We start from the raw sequence: 19,126 nt of genomic DNA, 5'->3' as shown, positions 1-19,126 counted from the left end.
GATGTCTTCACACGGCAGTCTGGTAGAATGAGAATAATTCTGATATGACTGCATCTGCAATGATTATTACGTAAATTGTTCCAGTAAAATATTTAATACTCAAGTTTAAAATGATGGATTATGATGATCAACGCAGCAATGCGTCTCTGTGATCCATGTTGAATGTTGTTTTGTTTTGTTTAGTTTGACAACCGGATCCAATGGGTGGATGTAAGGCACGTTGGGCAGAGATTAGACTGTATTAACTAGAAAATCCATCAGATGGTTTTTAGACCATTCATAGGCAATGTTGGCAATATGAATGAATGGAAATGACACCAGTGTTATCCTTTAATGCATCCTTTAATCCTTTAATGTATTGTTCTGATTGGCGCATCCATGTTCAATTGGAGCCGTGCTCTGTCTTTCAGCTCAGCAAATTGACAGTTTAAGTGAAGTATTTGCAAAGCTGTTCGTCATTAAGCTCAGATGATGAGCGCATTTGAGTAAATAGTAGTTCAATTTCTAGCTTGCTTGACTCACCCTGTATTGTAGAGGGAGCTGCAACCTGACTCACCCTGTATTGTATTAGAGGGAGCTGCAACCTGACTCACCCTGTATTGTAGGAGAGGGAGCTGCAACCTGACTCACCCTGTATTGTATTAGAGGGAGCTGCAACCTGACTCACCCTGTATTGTATTAGAGGGAGCTGCAACCTGACTCACCCTGTATTGTAGGAGAGGGAGCTGCAACCTGACTCACCCTGTATTGTATTAGAGGGAGCTGCAACTTGACTGACCCTGTATTGTATTAGAGGGAGGTGCAACTTGACTGACCCTGTATTGTATTAGAGGGAGGTGCAACTTGACTGACCCTGTATTGTATTAGAGGGAGGTGCAACTTGACTGACCCTGTATTGTATGGGAGTGGGAGGGAGGTGCAACTTGCAGGGCAACAAATAGGGATGTATTGTAAATTCTAAGTGAAGCACATAGTTGACATTGTGTTTGAGCAGAGAGAAACATCATGTAGCAAACCTTTATTAATCCCCATGAGGAAATTATATATTATATATATATTATATAATTATTATTATGCTTTACCTTATTCCAGTTGTCCTGCCTGCATCCCCCTCCATATGGTATGATGGGGTTCCTGCAGTGCACACGGTGGGAAGCTGCAAATATCAAGCCTCCCTCCTACCAATTGATTAACAACATTATACATATTAGATTCTACCAGATCCTTTTGTAAACTAAACCTCACAACTTAGAAAATGTAATTACAGAACAGTACTTTTAACATGACCTACCGCTTGCAGAGCAAAACCAGACTGGGAAGAGGAACAGGGTGGCAAATTCCCAATCAATAGAAAAATACCTCACAGCAGCATATTCATACAGTGGCAAGTGGATACAAAACAAACCCTGTTACACGTTAACCCTTTCACTGCAGCACTACCAAATGGTTAACCCTTTCACTGCGACAATACACAGAAGGTTAACCCTTTCACTGCCACACAACAGCAGGTTAACCCTTTTGCTGCCACACTACAGAAGGTTAACCCACACTGTGATAGTAAAGGGTTAACCTTCTGTAGTGTGGCAGTGAAAGGGTTAACAACTTTGTTTTGGATATTAGATGAGTCAGTCATCAGACCTATGAGCGAAACGCCTCACAGTGCATTACTTCAGTTCAGACCGTTTTGGAAAAATGATGAACAACTTCCTAGTTAGTATAGCTGATGTGTGTCTTAACTTGTGCCTAAACAGGAGTTTGTGTTTTACATCTGACCTGTGAGTAATTTGATTGACTATCATTTCAATTACACCTTTCTACTCCTAAGACACAAAAGGCATGGGGGGATGACAGAGGGGTCTCTCTCTGCTGACCTGTCTTATACTCGGCTCTAAATATGCCTTAAGGTCGGAGCATAGACTGAGTCTCTCATTACAAGACGCTGGTATTGAACAAGTGAAGGAGGCCAAATTGTTGGGTGTAACTATTGACGAGGCACTACTTTGGTCTACCCAGATTAATAACATGGTTACCAGGATGAGTAGAAACATCTCCATAATAAGAATAAATGCCTACCTCCTAACGAATACAACAATTAAAATGGTAGTACAATCATTAGTCTTGTCCCATCTTGACTACTGCCTAGCAATTTGGTCTACCGCGTCAAAGCAAGAGCTTAGTAAACTCCAGCTCACTCAAAATAGAGCTGCCCGACTCACTCTTCACTGCTCTATAAGGAATAGTGTGGAGGGAATGCATGCTAGACTGTCGTGGATGAGGGTGGAGGAGAGACTAGCATGCAGTTTGATTAGGTTTTTAAAGAACATTTGTACCTTGGGTAAACCCACTCAATTGTGTTCTATGCTTTTATCCACCAATGATAGACATGACCATAATACCAGACATGCTTCAAGTAGTCGCTTCACCCTACCTCTGCCTAGAACCAACGCTCTAAAGAAAACTGCAATGTATAGAGCCATAACATACTGGAATAGGATCCCATTACATATTATACGGACGGAAAACAAGGACAGTTTCAAAAAGAAACTCAAAGGAGCCATAATCCGGAAGGAAATTAATATATGTCATGTAGCTGCAGCCATGTTATCCAAAACTTCTTCTGATTACTTTGTGTGTTTTTTCTTTTCTTTTTAAAGGTATGGTGAAATTGATGTTTTAGTAACATTGATGAGCATTCTAAAAGCAATTCTTAAAAATATTCAATTTAAAAAACAATCTTAAATTGTATTTAACACTGTATTTTGTATTTTGTTTTGTTTTGTTTTTTTGTTTTCTGTTTCTTTGCTTGCATGTAATTTTAGCCATCTTAATTGTTAGTTTCATTGTGTATTGTATGTTGAGTACTGGCTTTTAATCATTCTGTTTTGCAATAATTGTTTTTGTATGTTTTTTTGTGTGGACCCCAGGAAGACTAGCTGGTTGCCACTTGCCATGGCACCAGCTAATGGGGATCCGTAATAAAATAAAATCAAACCTCATCACATGCCACTAAATAATCTAACCCTAACTAACCTACACTGTAGCACTCAACACTTTGATGAACATTGTTATTCAGCTGAGAGAGTTGTGCCCTTCCTGATGACTTGTCGTACAGAACTTGTAAGTCACTTTGGATAAAAGCGTCAGCTAAATTACTAAATGTAAATGTAATGCTTGTAGCATTCCATGGCAATGCTCCTCCAGTCATATAGTAAGTCTGTTCTGTCTCAATGTTGCTTTCTGATCTTGTAATAAAGTACACAATACAACCACTCAACACTGTCACTCAACACTTTCACAGGAAATTCACTGTATTATTTTACAGATTACCTGTGTTTTTCTACTTTAAGTGTAAATACCATAAAATACAGTAAATGACCTTTTATCAAAATATTAACCATTAAATAAAGGTTGTAATCTGCAAATGTATTTGATTTTACTGTAATTTGACAGTAAGTATTTGGAAACCATTGATGCCAGAGATTTACCGTTTTCCTGCAGCTTTTTTTGTGTACAGTACATGTGTAACTGCATGATTCAGCCAGCAGATGGCAACAGTTTCCCACAAAATCTCCTCTAAAACTGCATGTTTATGGCACCACTCAAATCTACATTCCCTTGATTATTATTATAATTATTAATATTATATATATATATATATATATATATATATATATATATATTATTATTATTATTATTATTATTATTATTATTATTATTATTATTATTATTATTATTATTATTATTATTATTATTATACATTTATTTTACAGTGGTTTTCCTTCTTGTTGATATATTTCTGTGTTCTAGTAAGGCAGACCTAGAGGGTCAACCGTTGTAAGCACATCAAATTACCATATGACCCAAAGATGGGCAGTATATCCATTACATGTAGGCTATTTGAAATTCATATTTAATGTATTTTGTCATTTGTATTTTGCAACCATTACACATGCTAAAATGTCCTACCTAACCTTAACCTTAGCAGTCATATCCAAAGTCATTCTGCACAATAGGATATAGACATTACCCTTTCACATGGATGAAATTGTTAAAGGTACATGTCACATATTAGGGTGTAATGCACTTACCGCCTTTTCAGTCAAACAAGAATATAGATACTATTTTCATCTCTGTGCGTTCAGTAGAAAGCTATCCGGCTGCAAGCTAGCCTAGCTTAGCACAACAATGGGGGGCGTCCACAGAATGTTGTTTTTATATATGGAAAAACACTTTTCAAAACAAATTGACACCCTTGCTTGGTCACTTTTATCAGTACCATGCATTCATAATAGGGAATATGTTTCTCCTGCCATGTAAGTTGGGGTAGTAATACAAAAATAAGTTTAATAAGTAAACACAATTATTAAATAATTTCACCAAAGAATTTTGAGAAACAACTTGTTTTTTTGGACTACCTGTAATATAAAATTATTAATTGATTGATTATGATTTCTTTTTTTAACCCTGTTATATAATTGTCCATGTTGGTGCAACTAGCACACATACAATGTTGTAATTAGCTGTAGTGTTTACATGTCTATATGATCTGAATGTTTATTGTGAAAATGTCCCATAGATTTGTGTTAATATATATATATATATATATATTCAGTGGCAAAAGTTGACTCTACAACATACAGGGAGACACAGAGCATCAATCAGTTCAATAGGTGCATTTATTGCTTATACAATCACTCCTGGATCTTGGGAATTCATATACCGATCTAACTTATCCCTTCAGTGATGCTGATGCAGCTGATACAGTAGAGTATGAAATACAAAAAAAAATGTAATTGCATCAAACATTTCTTCTAAACAGCACAAACATGTAAAAAAAAAAAAAAGAGAAAAAAAACATAAGATTTTGGCAAAATTTGTGACAACATAAAAATATCAAATAAATGTTGCTTTTAGACAGGGATAACATGCTTAGTTTAAAGATAAAATGGTTTGTTGGTTGTAACGAGGCCAGATGGATTTGGTCATTCTCTGCTGCATGCAGTTCCCAGTCTGAGCCCTGTTAGGAACAACCATGAGTCATGATATAGCAAGTTGTCGGTGTTATCTTTTCTGTAATAGTTTGTTTTTCCATCAGTGGTCAATATGAAAACGCTGACCTATCCTAGTTGCTAGCAGTGAGGCTAAACAGAATACTAGTAGTTTGTTTTGCATACAGAAAAACTGCATTGCTGTTTTATGTAATAATTATTACATAAACTTGCTACACAGGATAGGCTAATGTTTTAGAATTGATCCCATGTGCAAAAATCACAATTATTACAGAAAATGGCACACTATCCAATTTATATCAGTCAGCTGAGTTGTTCCAAACTCAAGCAGCAGTAGTCCTGAGACAAATGGTATGTTTTAAGGGTAATTTTGGACCCCTAGCCATATTACCTACTCATTGATGATGTTGTCAATGGGTAGATTCCTTTCTCAGCACAGTCTATCTATGCTGTGTTTCATGTTCGATACCAGCTCCTCCTTGGTTAGCCACAAAACGAATGTAGCGTTAATGGGGCCACTGTAAAAAGCACTTAAACACACTCAAAAACAAACTTCTTTGCTTTGAGTGCACCATGGATTAGGTTTCATACAGGCGTATACAGACTGAAGTGTGGTCCCCTTACTTTATATTTGTTTTGTGGCTAACAATCCAGAGTTGCAGGTATCCAGTATGAAGGACAGGATGCATTGCGCTGAGACTCTACCAATCATTGTAGGAAATAGGGTTAGGGGTCTAATGTATGCTAAATGCAATTGAATGGGGGAATCAGAAAATAAATCCCTGAGGAAGCTGTCAGTGCACAGTAAATTTCGCAGAGTAAATTTTACTCAAACTGAATACATTTTACTCAAACTGTTGAGGAATTCTATGGGCATACGGTAAAATGTATGCAGTGGAAATTATCGACAATAATCTACCAAAGTGAACCGTTGCTTTAAAACATATTACAGTATCTCACATTAACTTCATTGTGAACCTGCTAGGTTCCACATACTTGCTTGCGCCTACATTACTCTCTGTCGCAACAGCTCGTGGTACATATGCAATTGTGGCTGAGTGCTTTAATTGCCCTTTGCCCTTACTCCATACAAACATAAAAATAAAACATATGAATACAGAGCTTAAAAATGAAATAAACCCCATGGTTACTGCGATCACCAGCGTTTTGACGTCAAATGGGAATGGCTGAGTGCCATTTCCATCTGGAGAGCTGGAGGGAAACCAACCCTTGAGATAAAAAGCGTTTTTTTGAGAAGACAATGGAAAGCCCCGAACCTGGAGGCGGACAGGGATGCTGTCGTTTCCCGCGGCATTTGACGCCACGCAAAAATACGCGCCCCTGTCTTGAGCCTGTGCGTAGCGAACCTCCAGCGAGCCGTTGTCGAGAACTCGTATCCTACCGACGGATGACAGAGGAGCTAACTGTGGGTTTAGCCAGCTGATCGAGGGTACTGGATCGCCATCTGCACTGCAGTAAAACAAAACACTGTGTCCCTCGTCCACCTGTACGTCCTGAGGCTTTCGGCTCAAAATTCGAGACCGCCGGCAGGTGAATAGGCCTGGGAGCTCAGCCTCAGGAAAGTCTTGAAAAACCCGGCCTTGTAATTGGAGTGGGGTGTTGCAGACTGGCAGATGTCCACCAAAGTCCAGGTACAAGTGCTTGCGTGCGACCCACAGCAGCCGGCAGTCACATGCTAGCGGGTTGCCGTCGAGTCTCAGAGTGCGCAGGTTGCTTGCCGGATGAAAAGCGCCTTCCTCGAGCGTGGTGAGAGAGTTTCCGGAGACGTTAAGCAGTGTGAGGTATGCCAAACTGCGGAACGCTCCAAGTCCGATGCGCAGCAGTCCTCCCCCGACCAGATGGAGTTCTTGGAGCCGTAGTAGATCCCCAAGCAAGTTCCCTTGTATGTAGGTGATTGGGTTAAAGGAGAGATCAAGATACACAAGATATACTAGGTGATGCAGTGCAGCATAGGGCACAGTACTAAGGTTGCAGTTGGTGATGGTTAGGGATGTAAGATTTAGACCGAAGAGGCTGTTTTCTGTCAGGGTCTCAAGCCTTTGGCAGTGGGAAAATACAAGTTCCCTGAGACGCCCCAGGCGCTGGAATGAGTTGTTTGGCAGTGTGGTGAGGCCAAGTCGGCGGAAACGCAGCCTTATCAGGCCACTAAGTTCCGCGATTGCCTCTGTTGGCACAGTGGTTAAATTGCAGCGGTCTAAGTGCAGCTCCCTCAGATTGGCAAGGCCCGTGAACGCGTGATGGGAAACGAAAACCAGGTCATTGTCACCTGCCTCAATCCGCCGCAAGGCTGTCAAGTCGCGGAACATAAAATCCACCAAGACCAAGATCTGATTTTCACTGATGTCCAGCAGCTGCAGACTGGCTAAACCTGCCAACGCTCCTACAGGAAGAATCTTTAGGCGATTGCGGGCAAGACGCAGAGTCGTCAGGCCATGCAAGCCGAGGAAGGCTTCCGCTTCAATCATGACCAGAATGTTGTCGCTTAAATCCAAGTCCCATAGCTGTGTTAGCGTGGGGAACTGCTGACGCTCCAGGGTCTTGATCTTGTTGTGCGTTAAGTTGACGAGTTGGGAGTCTTGCGGGAGACCATCAGGCACTGTGGCGAGTTGGCATGCGGAGCAGTTCACTGTCAACGTTGCAGGGTTACACTGACAGGGCTGCGGGCAAAGCCAGAGTGTTTCCACGGCGCACACCACCCCTGCTGCTGCTGCCCACAACCAGATAGCTCTCCAAAGCAGCTGCCGACGGACAGCTGTCCTCCCAAACATTTGGTGGCTTGCCTGCGTGAGAGAGAAATAAAAAACAATGCACAAATTGTGTGTCATGTCTGGTACCAACAAATCAGAAAACCTAAATAAAGTACTAATCGACCACAGGAAAAAAGGTACATAATGTATGTTATGTTATAGACACAAGTAACATATTTCTGTGTTGTATAAGTCACAGAAATGTATGTTTTGTATCAGCAAAAGTCCAAAAGAAACACAGTGACCAGGAGACCAACCACTTTATTGAGGTTCTTCACCGGGGTTGCGGACGAGTGCTCTCACCACTAGATTAACTCACCCACCCACTTTGATACAAATAGCAATAATATGATTATGGTTAATTTTAACAGGCTAATCTGAATAGGGGAATCAAGTGGGCCAAGCACAGCCACAAGCTAAGGGTTGAAGAGCACTTCAACAACTCCGACCCCCGACCCATGTGCAGGGCATCCAGGCCATCACAGACTATAAACCCACCAACAACGTTCCCCCAACCACCCACCAAGGCTGCTCTCCCTGCTAAACTCCAACCTTTCACTCTCTCCCCAACCGACACGTGTATTGCACTGAGAAGGACTAATGCGCATAAGGCAGCTGGCCCTGATGATATCCGTGGCCGTGTGCTCAGGAACTGCGTTGAGTAGCTGACCGATGTCTTCAACCGGTCACTCAGTGAATACCACGACCACAACACCAGAGGGAGCTCCACAAATCATGTTAAACCCAGATTCAGCTCAAACAAGGGACTAAACACGTTTCGCAATTATGCCACATCAATGTGGAACGCCCTACCCACAGCTGTAAAGGAATGTGAATCACTACCCACCTTCAAAACCACTCTCAAAGAGCACCTACGGGAGACTGCAATTTGTAACTGGCCCCTGTAAATGTCCAAACCCAACCCCCTCCAATGTACAATTCCCCCCCCCCCCACCCAACCTCCTTCTATGTACAGCTTCTTCCCCCTCAAATGTATATAGACTCTTTCGTACTCATAAACAGTACTGTACATTTGTAGATCTGGTATGTCATAAATGTCTAGATGCAACCATACTGTCTACCTGTATGTCATGTATGTCATTCATTTATGTTATGATGAATTGAAAATGGTGACACTGGACCCTGATGTAAACAAGACGAAAGTCTTTCTCTGGTCTGCATCCCCTTAACAATTGTGTGTGTTGAGCTGTACTGTATTGTACCCATTCTGCAATCTGTTAATAAAATGTTCAATCAATCAATCAATCAGCCCAGGCAGTTGTCCCAGCATGCTTTAAAACGACCTCCACCAAGCCAGTGTCGGAACACTCCTCTGCCACGAGCCTCGATGAATTCCGCCTTGCGTCAAGAGGCTGGTCACCCTCACTGGACTGTGAGAACAGGAACACGGAGGATGCTATCTCCTCAGCGCTACATTCCACCCATTTATTGACTTCAGCTCAGCATTCATCACCATCATCTCCTCCAACCTCATCTCAAAACTTGGTGACCTTGTGGAAACTAAGGACCTCGATATTAACCCCTCTGTCTGCAACTGGATACTTGACTTCCTAACTAACAGACCCCAGTTTGTTAGGATAGGATAGACAATCTCACCTCCTCCAATCTCACCCTGAACACTGGCATCTCGCAAGGCTGTGTGCTGAGCCCCCTTCTCTACTTCACCCACAACTGCACTCCTATACATAGCACTAGGGCTGCAACTAATGACTATTTTGGTAGTCGACTAATCTGTCGATTATTTTTTCGATTAGTCGACTAATCGAAAAACAACTATATTTATATAAAAAAAATATTTATTTTTATTTTTTTTAACTACCTATCTTTGTGAAAGTGGCTTCTCAGCTCTGGTCCAGCTGAAGACAGAGCAGAGGAACAGATTGGACATTGAGCATGACCTCAGAGTTGCTTTGAGACTCTTGTCAGGACCAAACAACATCCCCAGTTATCCCATTAGTTCCCCCAAACTTACTGTCGGTCTGTTATGTTAAGCTAAGAAGTCTTCAGCTGGCTGGACCAGAGCTGAGAAGCCACTTTCACAAAGATAGGTAGTGCAAAAAATAATAATAATAATAATAATAATTATAATTATAATAATTTATAAATTTTTTTAATGACTAATCGACGCAACAATATCTCGTCGACTAATCGTTGCAGCCCTACATAGCACCCAAATAACTCTGTAGATAGCATGTACAATAATGCAGTATATACCGTATATATATATATATATATATATATATATATATATATATATATATATATATATATATATATATATATATATATATATATATATATATATATATATATATATATATATATATATATATATATATATATATATATATATATATATATATATATATATATATGGATTATATATCCTTCTACAGTATATATATAGTATATATATATTAGGGCTGTCCCCGACTAAGGATTTGGATAGTCGACTATGATTGGACGAAATTTGCCAATAGTGGATTATTAGTCGACTATAATAAAAATAAAAATAAAGTATAATATATATATATATATATATATATATATATATATATATATATATATATATATATATATATATATATATATATTTTTTTTTTTTTTTTTTTGTATCATTCCATTTGGGCTGTGGGGGGTGCTTAATGTCTGAAGGAGTCGACTGAAGCCTCCCTCTTCTCTGCAAAAGCATGCAATTGGTCCACTGATCGATACATCTTGATATTTGTCTAGTCTAGTGTGTTCATTATAGATGGGTGAAATCCTCTTTCAGTGCCTCTGTGCCTGTTTTCTTAGGCAGTTAGCCTCTGGTATGCGTGTCATTAGTGTTAGCCACGCTTCTAGGCCTCTTTTCTTTTGGAAAGAATGATACAAAAAAAAATAAAAAATAATATTTATAATTTTCTTATTATTATATATATTTTTTGTATTCGACTAAGAGGTTGGCAGTCGACTACAGCTCCTTTCGATTTATTAGTCGACTATTCGATTAATAGGGGTCAGCCCTAATATATATATATATATATTTATTCTTACCATATATATATATACCGGTATATATATATATATATATATATATATATATATATATATATATATATATATATATATATCCACCTCTGTCTGTACATACCTGCATAATGCATATAATCCTGTTTACATATCTGTAGATACTACATATATGTATCCCTTACCTACTACGCTGCTGGCCAGTATGACTTACTACCATAGTGTCTTTATACCTGTATCACTGTACACATACTAATACTACAACTCTGTACATACACCTGATTAGCACTATTAGTCTAGTTTTCAAGTTTCAAGTTTGTTTATTAATTGTCATAGTAAAATACAGAATACTTTATCATGAAATGCTTTTTTCTGTATGAGCTCCTGGGAGTGTGCTAGATAAAAATAGATAAAAAGTATAAAATAGAAAAAGTCAAAAGTACGTAAGTGTTGAGTCAATATACATACAATATACACTACTGAGTAATAAGAGTAACAGTGAGGTACAATGCAGAAATGGGATGAGGTACACACTTAGGGTAATGTGCAATGAGTATGAATTGTAGTGCAAATCTCTTTTACTAATAAATATAAAGTGTGTTAAAGTGTCTAAAGTGAGTAAAGTGGGTGTTAAGGTGAGTGTTTATTTAAAGTGAGTGTGTACATGTGGATGTGTGTGCTGTGAGTGTAGATGATGGGCTATTACATAGTGTCATTGTTGTTGAGCATCTTGATGGCCGGGATAGAAGCTCCTTCTGAGTCTCTCTGTAATGGCCATGAGACTCCGGTATCGCTTGCCTGACCGCAGCAGTTCAGTACTACTCAGTAGTACTAATTTATATATTTTATACCCAGTTGAATCACCTGTACATTGTATATTATTATTTTCTAATCATTATAGTGTCCAGAGTGTGATTTGCTGGCATGATGGAGTCAAGGGGAGATTGGTGATGATGGTGGTGGTGGTGGGGTGTCTCTGCTTCCAATCACAAATGTGTGTCTCCTGTGGAGAGAAAATGTATGGACGGAAATACACTTGGGTCCAAACTGTTCCCTAGCAACAGAATTCAAGTCAAACCATCTATCAGAATCCATGTTTAGTCCAGGTCTATAGCAGCCAGCAGTCGACTGATTGCCAACTGCTGATGAATTGAACTGTGGTAACATTGGCTACGCTGTTGAAAGTGGAGGGGAACTCTATGCGTCCAATTTTATGCATTACACTGTCTGGTAGCCCAGAAACATAAAGCCAAAACACTTTGTCGGATAAAGACGGCTAAAACTAGGTGGAAATCTTATCCAGTGGTAACTCCCTTTTTTGTGGCTTCATTTCACATCTATGTAACATCTTGTAGTTGATAAACAAGACTAGGCAAGCCTAGTTAAACTGGACCCTGCCAAAACCCTCACGCATGCACTTTTCAACAGTTAGTCAGTTAGGGACATTTACTTTTGTATGCCAGCCCACCGGCTCCGGCAAAAAGGGAAAGCTATTCAAACAATGCAACTTTCAAATGCATGTGCTTGTAGATCAATTCAATAAATGTAATTTGACCAATAGCTGTACGCTCGACTACTTGATCCACTCCATGTGCCTCGAGGGATTAAAGAGCTCACAAACACCCTTTTAAAAATAGCCTTTTAAGAATGTCCTCTGTACCTGTCCTCTGATCTCCCCCTTACATACAATAACTCGTTTCACTATTCCCTTGTGATATAAACTAAATGTCTGGTGTAAGGGAGGTAAGCCAATCAAAGTTAATGTGGACTAGCTTCAACAATTGCAAGAGCTGTGTGGCTATGATATAATTTCATAATCCCTACAATTGAAATTAAGACAATATTTCATAATTTGACCATTTAAAAAGGGGATTTCAATACAGCTCTTCTGGTTTTCAGTGAGAACAAGTAGCATTATCCTCCTTACACATGACAGCAATACGCGTTCTACCTGGGAGTGTCCCTCCCAACACCCAAAAATACAGCCTCAGCTGTATTGTTCATTTTTCGGATGTGTCGTGAAATGTGTCAGTTTCTCGCTTGTTAATGCCTTGTGAAGAACCACACTCACCACTTGGCCAACGGGCAGCAGCTTCTCATGACCAGACGATCAGTCTTCTTCCATCCGCTACTGTTGAAGGCAACGGCAAAAGACGTAGTTAGGGAAACACAGTCAAATGATTTGTTTGGCTTTTTGTCGGATGATAACTGTTTTAATTGGATTATATATCCTTCTACAGTTCGGTCCATATTATTGAACATTACAGGGGTATTTCACCAAAAAAAAAAACACTGATTTATTTTGCACATAATCTCACACAAACATCCAAAAACTCTGTTTTGACACATTCGTTTAGTTTGACAGTTATCAAATTAGTTTGAATATGGCCACCAGTGATCGGGGACATTGAATACATCATTGTGTTGTGTTAATTATAGCTCAATGAAATTATAAGGTAACAGTCCCTGTATTGCTATTTCTTCATCTACATAATTTCATTGAGTTGTAATCAACACAACACAGGTAGGCTATTCGATGTCCCCAATGACATCACTGGTGGCCATATTCAAACTACAGTAATTCACTCTCAATAACTATCAAACTAAATTAATGTGTGCAAAACACAGAGTTTTTGGATGTGTGTGAGATTCTGTGCAAAATAAATCAGCATTGTTTCACTCATTTAGCTACTGTTTCTCATAACCAGAGAGAGAGGAGTTTTCCTCAAATACCCATACCACAATAATGGTACTTGATGGGAATGCTTGCTCATTCAGCGACCCTCATCAGCCAAAAATTTATCCAGAGACTATAGGGTGGGACGCTACCCTAACCATTCTAGAGTGCTCTGTGAACATCTGCATAGACAGTGGGACAGAGGATACCCTAAGCATTCCAGAGTGCTCTGGAAACATTGGGGGCGACAGTGGCTCAGGAAGTAGAGCAGTCATCTGGTAATCCGGAGGTTCCCGGTTAGATTCCCGGGCAGCATGTCGAAGTGTCTTTGAGCAAGACACTTAACCCCTAACTGCTCCTGATGAGCAGGTTGGCACCTTGCATGGTTGCCTCTGCCGTCGGTGTGTGAATGTGTGAGTGAATGGGTAAAATGTGAGGAACAAATTGTAAAGCGCTTTGGATAAAAGTGCTATATAAATGCAGCCATTTACCATCTGCAGAGAGGGTGGAACGGAGGCTGCCCTAAGCATTCCAGAGTGCTCTGTGAACATCTGCAGAGACGGTGGGATGGAGGCTGCCCTAAGCATTCCAGAGTGCTCTGTAAACATCTGCAGAGCTTGGAGTGGATTAGATTTTCAACTGTTCTAAGTCCACAGACATGGTAAACATAACCTCAGCTGGTGTTGGCGAACAGCCTATAGGAATCAGGGATAGAAACAGCTTAAGAGTGTGATTTGATAGGGACAATTGAAGGAAAAGCTAAGTAAACAAAGTCAGACAGATGTTGTGGTTTTGCCACAAGGAGAGAAATGTCTAATAGGACTTCCAGTAAATCCAGATTATTTCTGGATCATCTGTCTGACCCGACTGAAAGGAAGTACCTCATTTACTTCAGTCTTCATTACTCCATTTAGTACTTAATGCTCTGATGGGAAGATATCAATGGAACCGCTGATAATGTGGGATGTGGAAGTCAAAATGCAATATGACTCAAGGAAGAAAGAAGAAATAAAGAAGATTTTGACCTTTGATTGTCATATTATTAGGCCTGGATTGTGACAACACTCTGTCTCCAGGGGGAATTGGTGTAACGTGAGATTATATTCAGGCTAATGAGTTCAAAGCTCTTCAGATGAGACGCTAAACCGAGGTCCTGACTGAATCTCGGTCATTAAAGAACCCAGGACGCCTATCGCAAAGAGTAGGGGGTTCCCCGACATTCCACCAACATCGTATCCTTAAAATTAAAAACTTTAATGGGCAAATGTACCTTTTTATATTCTGCAGCAATTTTATGGAACAGACTACCTGAAAATATAAAGCTACTTGCTTCCAGGTTTACCTTCAAGACCTCCTTAAAAAAATTGCTGCAAAATGGTTCTTAATCCTCTGTTAGTTTTTTATCTGTCCCTTGTATTGGTTTTAAGTATTGGAACCCCTGTAGAGTCATTGTTATTTGGTGAGGTCTCTATTAATGTGAAGTATTGTTTTTGTTTTTATATATTGTATCTTGTTTTATGTTCCCCGCGCACACATGCGCTCACATTATGCACACTTACATTCACTTCACTTCACAAGGACCACAATGGAAACAAGCTCTAGGGCTTTATTGTGTTTTTATCCTTTTCATCAATATTCTTTGTATTGTATTGCACAATCCTTGTTTTATTGCTTCAATAAAGACAACAATCCTTGCCAAATTCCCAATCAGGTCTCTGACATCAAGGCCACCTAATCATCCCTTCCCCTGAATTGGCTGATATCAATCCTTGTCTCCTGAGCCGTTCAGCCATTGTGTAGTGTGATGTGTGCCGGGTGCCAGTGTATGGCAGCCATTGAGCCTGCGTAGCCCAAGGTTGGGTGCTAACAGTGGTGGTGAAGGAGGCAATTTCCACCCTACATTGTGGGGAGCGCTTTGAGTGTCTAGAAAAGCTCTATATAAATGTAATGAATTATTATTATTATTACAATCCATGGTGGAAAGCAACAAAGTATTTTTACTCAAGCACGGTACATAAGTACTTTTACTACACGATATTTCAATGGAAATATTGTACTTTTTACTCCACTACATTTGTCCGAACCAGCAAAAATGTATGGAAGATCATTTGTATAATCTTTATTTAACCAGGAAGTCCCTTGAGATTACAATCATGGCCAAGATAGCACACCATTAAAAAGTTACACAATTATAAAATAATACAAATAAAAATCGAATTGAACCCCCAAAAAACTAGAGCATGTTAAAAACAGACAAGGGACAACAGATTATTTGACTAGATATTTTAACTCTCCCAGGGAGACAGAAACATTAAGCTGTAGTGTGTTCTGAAGGTTATTCCATGACCAGGGCGCAAAACAGGAGAAAGCTGCTCTCAGCTGCTCTGAGCAAATCCTGGGTACCTGGTAGAGCAGCCATCTAGCGGAGCAACAATTATAACAGCTGGTGGTGAGTGATGGGAGATTACACAGATATACAGAGAGTTTACCCACTATGGCTTTGTAAATAAAAATATACCAATGCTGCTGTCTCCTTAGGCTTAATGAAGAGCGGGAAAACAAAGCATTAAAATACACAGTGGTGTGTACGGGACAATGAGCTGGTGTAGCCTACTGTACTGTGAAATGTACTTTCAAATCTGAAGCCTGCCAACTTCAAGAAGACGTAATCAGAGCCAGCATCACTGGACCACTCATAACCTTTAGAGGTCAACAGAGGTCAATAGAGGATTGAATGCTCCCAATACACAAACATCATACAGGATGTGTAAATTTTTTTTTTTTATACTTAAGTACATTCAATATCATATACTTATCTACTTTTATTTAAGTAAATCTTGAATGGAGGACTTTCAGTTTTACCAGAGTACCATTTTATCTGGGTAGCTACATCTAATTTTACTTAAGTAAAGGAACTGTGTACTTCTTCCACCACTGGTTACGATCTTATAACACTCGCTCACACACAGGTGTAGGCAACTCAGTGTCATTCTAACTGAGTGTCAACTCAGTGTCACTGAGTGTCATTCTATTTCTTACCAATTTGTTAAATTTCCTGTGAGATGCTGCAAGATACACAAAACCTACTATAGTATATCCCAGTTATCCTGATGAGGGTGCCATATTATATATACCAATATACTAAAAATAAAATACCCAATTGGATCGCTAAACACTCTCCCTTCATTTTGAGTGACACTCGAAGGGTAAGTGACATCAGAATGGGACAGATTGTTTTGCTATGGCAATGCATGCTGGGATAGCTAAGCACAAACCCTGCCTTTTAAGCCATGCCTTTCGACTTCGAGGGCACATTGAAGTACTGAACAACCACTCTCCCTTGATCAGTTTGGCTCACTCTGTATTGGGACATGTCTAAACATGGCCTTGGCTCAAAATAGTGCATGTTAGTGAAAAGGTGTTAGGAGTTTAATTGGACCGGGTTCTAAGGGTCTTGTGCCGTTGTCACAGCTCTAGTTGTCCCAAACCTTTGTCTCAACAACCAACAAAGTACAACAGAACCTTGTTTATCTGAACGGAGGTCGATTGTTAATTGGATTATTGAAATATGCATGAAAACACATAGGACCTCTTCCGAAATATAATTTAATAATAATGTGAAATAAAGTACATTGTAATACATTGTCCTACATGTAATATTTGGCAGAAAATGTTTATAATAATGATATAATGTGTTCAGCAACAGCCATGGGGAAAAAAAACGGTTTGTATCTGGCCGGTTTGTCAAACCAGTCAGTTTGGAACTCTAATGTTTGGATGATTGAGGTTCTGCTGTAATGATGGATTGTCATAAATGTTGAATAAAGTATTACATCATTTTTTTCAGTTATCTTACTGGAACGATCACCCTACTGGAACAATCACCTGCATAGACCATACAATACAGAGCCAAAACAACAGATCCTTAGGGCAGGTCATGTTGGTTTTTGACTGCTTGTGTGCTTATTTGCCAAATATGCTAAAGTTCTACTTTTACAATTCAAAGGAGACACATTATTGAAAAAGGGTTTTGTATGGATTTGGTCTTCTGAACTGAAGTCTTTGGGGGACAATAACCTACTCCTTGCCATTTGGGCAGTGTTAAAAAATCTTTAGAAGATTAACAAGCCTAAACAAACTCTTCAGAGTATTGCCACTTGTGTTGCCAAGCAAGTACAAGCAATTGGTTAGGAAGTCAATTAGCTGTGCTTTTTGGAGCCAGGACCACATGGCTACCTAATGTACTGATCGGTTTTGAAAAGGTTTATTTTACTCTTTGGTCTACTCTACCATGCTACCATGCAGGCAGGGAAGGGAATAGTTCATTTAGAATGTGTTGTGTTCTGCACCCTCTGAAAAAAGGAAAGAAATGTGTACTGGGAAATCTTTCAAATTAGATTTAAAAAAGATGTAATCGACTACTTTCTTTGCAAAAACACATAAAAGACATGTTAGGTTTGTCCCCTTTAAGCCTTTTATTGTGGTATGGTAATACACATTTTTGAATATTGAAATTACAAAAAGCATAAGACATTTTTCTTTTCTTTTTTTATGTGAAAAGATACTCTGGTTTGGTAAAAGAGATAGCTGGTTTGATAAAAGAGATGCTGGTTTGGTAAAAGAGATTGCTGGTCTGGTAAAAAGAGAACGCTGGTGTGGTAAAAGAGATTACTGGTGTGGTAAAAGAGATGACTAGTTTGGTTAAAGAGATTGCTGGTTTGGTAAAAGAAATTGCTGCTTTGATAAAAGAGATAACTGGTTTGGTAAAAGAGATCGCTGGTTTGGTAAAAGAGATCGCTGGTTCGGTAACAGAGATCGCTGGTTTGGTAAAAGAGATCGCTGGTTTGGTAAAAGCCTAATAACTCACTGTCACTTGATTGCGCCTTCATGTTCAAGATGACATAATGAATAATAATAATAATAATAATCCATACTGTTGGGATCTCCTTCCTTCTGTAATTGTATGTGGATCATTAACATGAAGAAACGTGCAAATATGCAAATACAGTTCCCTTAGCTTTATTTTTTTCTTATTTAATTTTAGATCAGTCTTCTGCCTTTTTTATTCAGTTTGATTCAAGCAATAGTCAGAGGATAACTCACCAAAATAATATAACGTCAAATAAAAACGTCCTGGTTTACTGTATGTCCTCTTTAAATATATACAAATATATATACAAACATGTACTGACAGGCAATGATTAGAATGTCTATTCTATCTCTAGAATACAATTCAGTGGTGTGGAGGAAGTGTTGTTGTTGTCTTACCGTAGCTCTGGTGTCCCTCTGTTATCCTCATGGCAGAGACGACCCAATTCAGGACACACTGACGGGCACAGCCTACATGCTGGAGGATTATAAACTCTGTTGATGGAACCCATCCAGACACAATACGACCCCCTGCTGAGCGGTTTCCACAGGAAGGACGGAAAGGGACACGCGGGTCAGAAGGATATGGAGATTTAGGTGTAAAAGCAGATGGGAATTAAATTAGGAGCCAGATTGCGGAAATAAAAAAAATAATAATAAAAAAAAAAAGGGAGCTGCACGTCTTGTGCCTTTGATCAGTAAAAGTGCTGCGTCAGTCCCTGGTTACGAGTCTGGTAGAGAGAGTGTCATAATGTAGCAAACCAGCAATTATT

At 39.4% G+C, this 19,126-nt stretch overlaps 1 protein-coding gene across 1 annotated transcript in view; it reads right to left on the bottom strand.

Moving 5' to 3' along the window:
- Positions 1-5,965: 5,965 nt before the first annotated feature.
- Positions 5,966-19,126, bottom strand: part of LOC311226539 (leucine-rich repeat and immunoglobulin-like domain-containing nogo receptor-interacting protein 1) — a gene marked incomplete at both ends in the record, with an annotated part of 28,981 nt that continues 15,820 nt past the window's right edge. Inside the window, one exon of the mRNA XM_084311959.1 lies at positions 5,966-7,810. Coding sequence (XP_084168085.1) covers positions 5,966-7,810 — 1,845 coding nt within the window. The remainder of the gene's footprint in view (positions 7,811-19,126) is intronic.

Source organism: Notolepis coatsorum (assembly GCF_963971535.1).
Source record: "Notolepis coatsorum genome assembly, chromosome: 4".
Lineage (NCBI taxonomy): Eukaryota > Metazoa > Chordata > Actinopteri > Aulopiformes > Paralepididae > Notolepis > Notolepis coatsorum.
The sequence above is the reverse complement of the archived record's forward strand: the minus strand, read 5'-3'. Positions and strand labels throughout refer to the sequence as shown.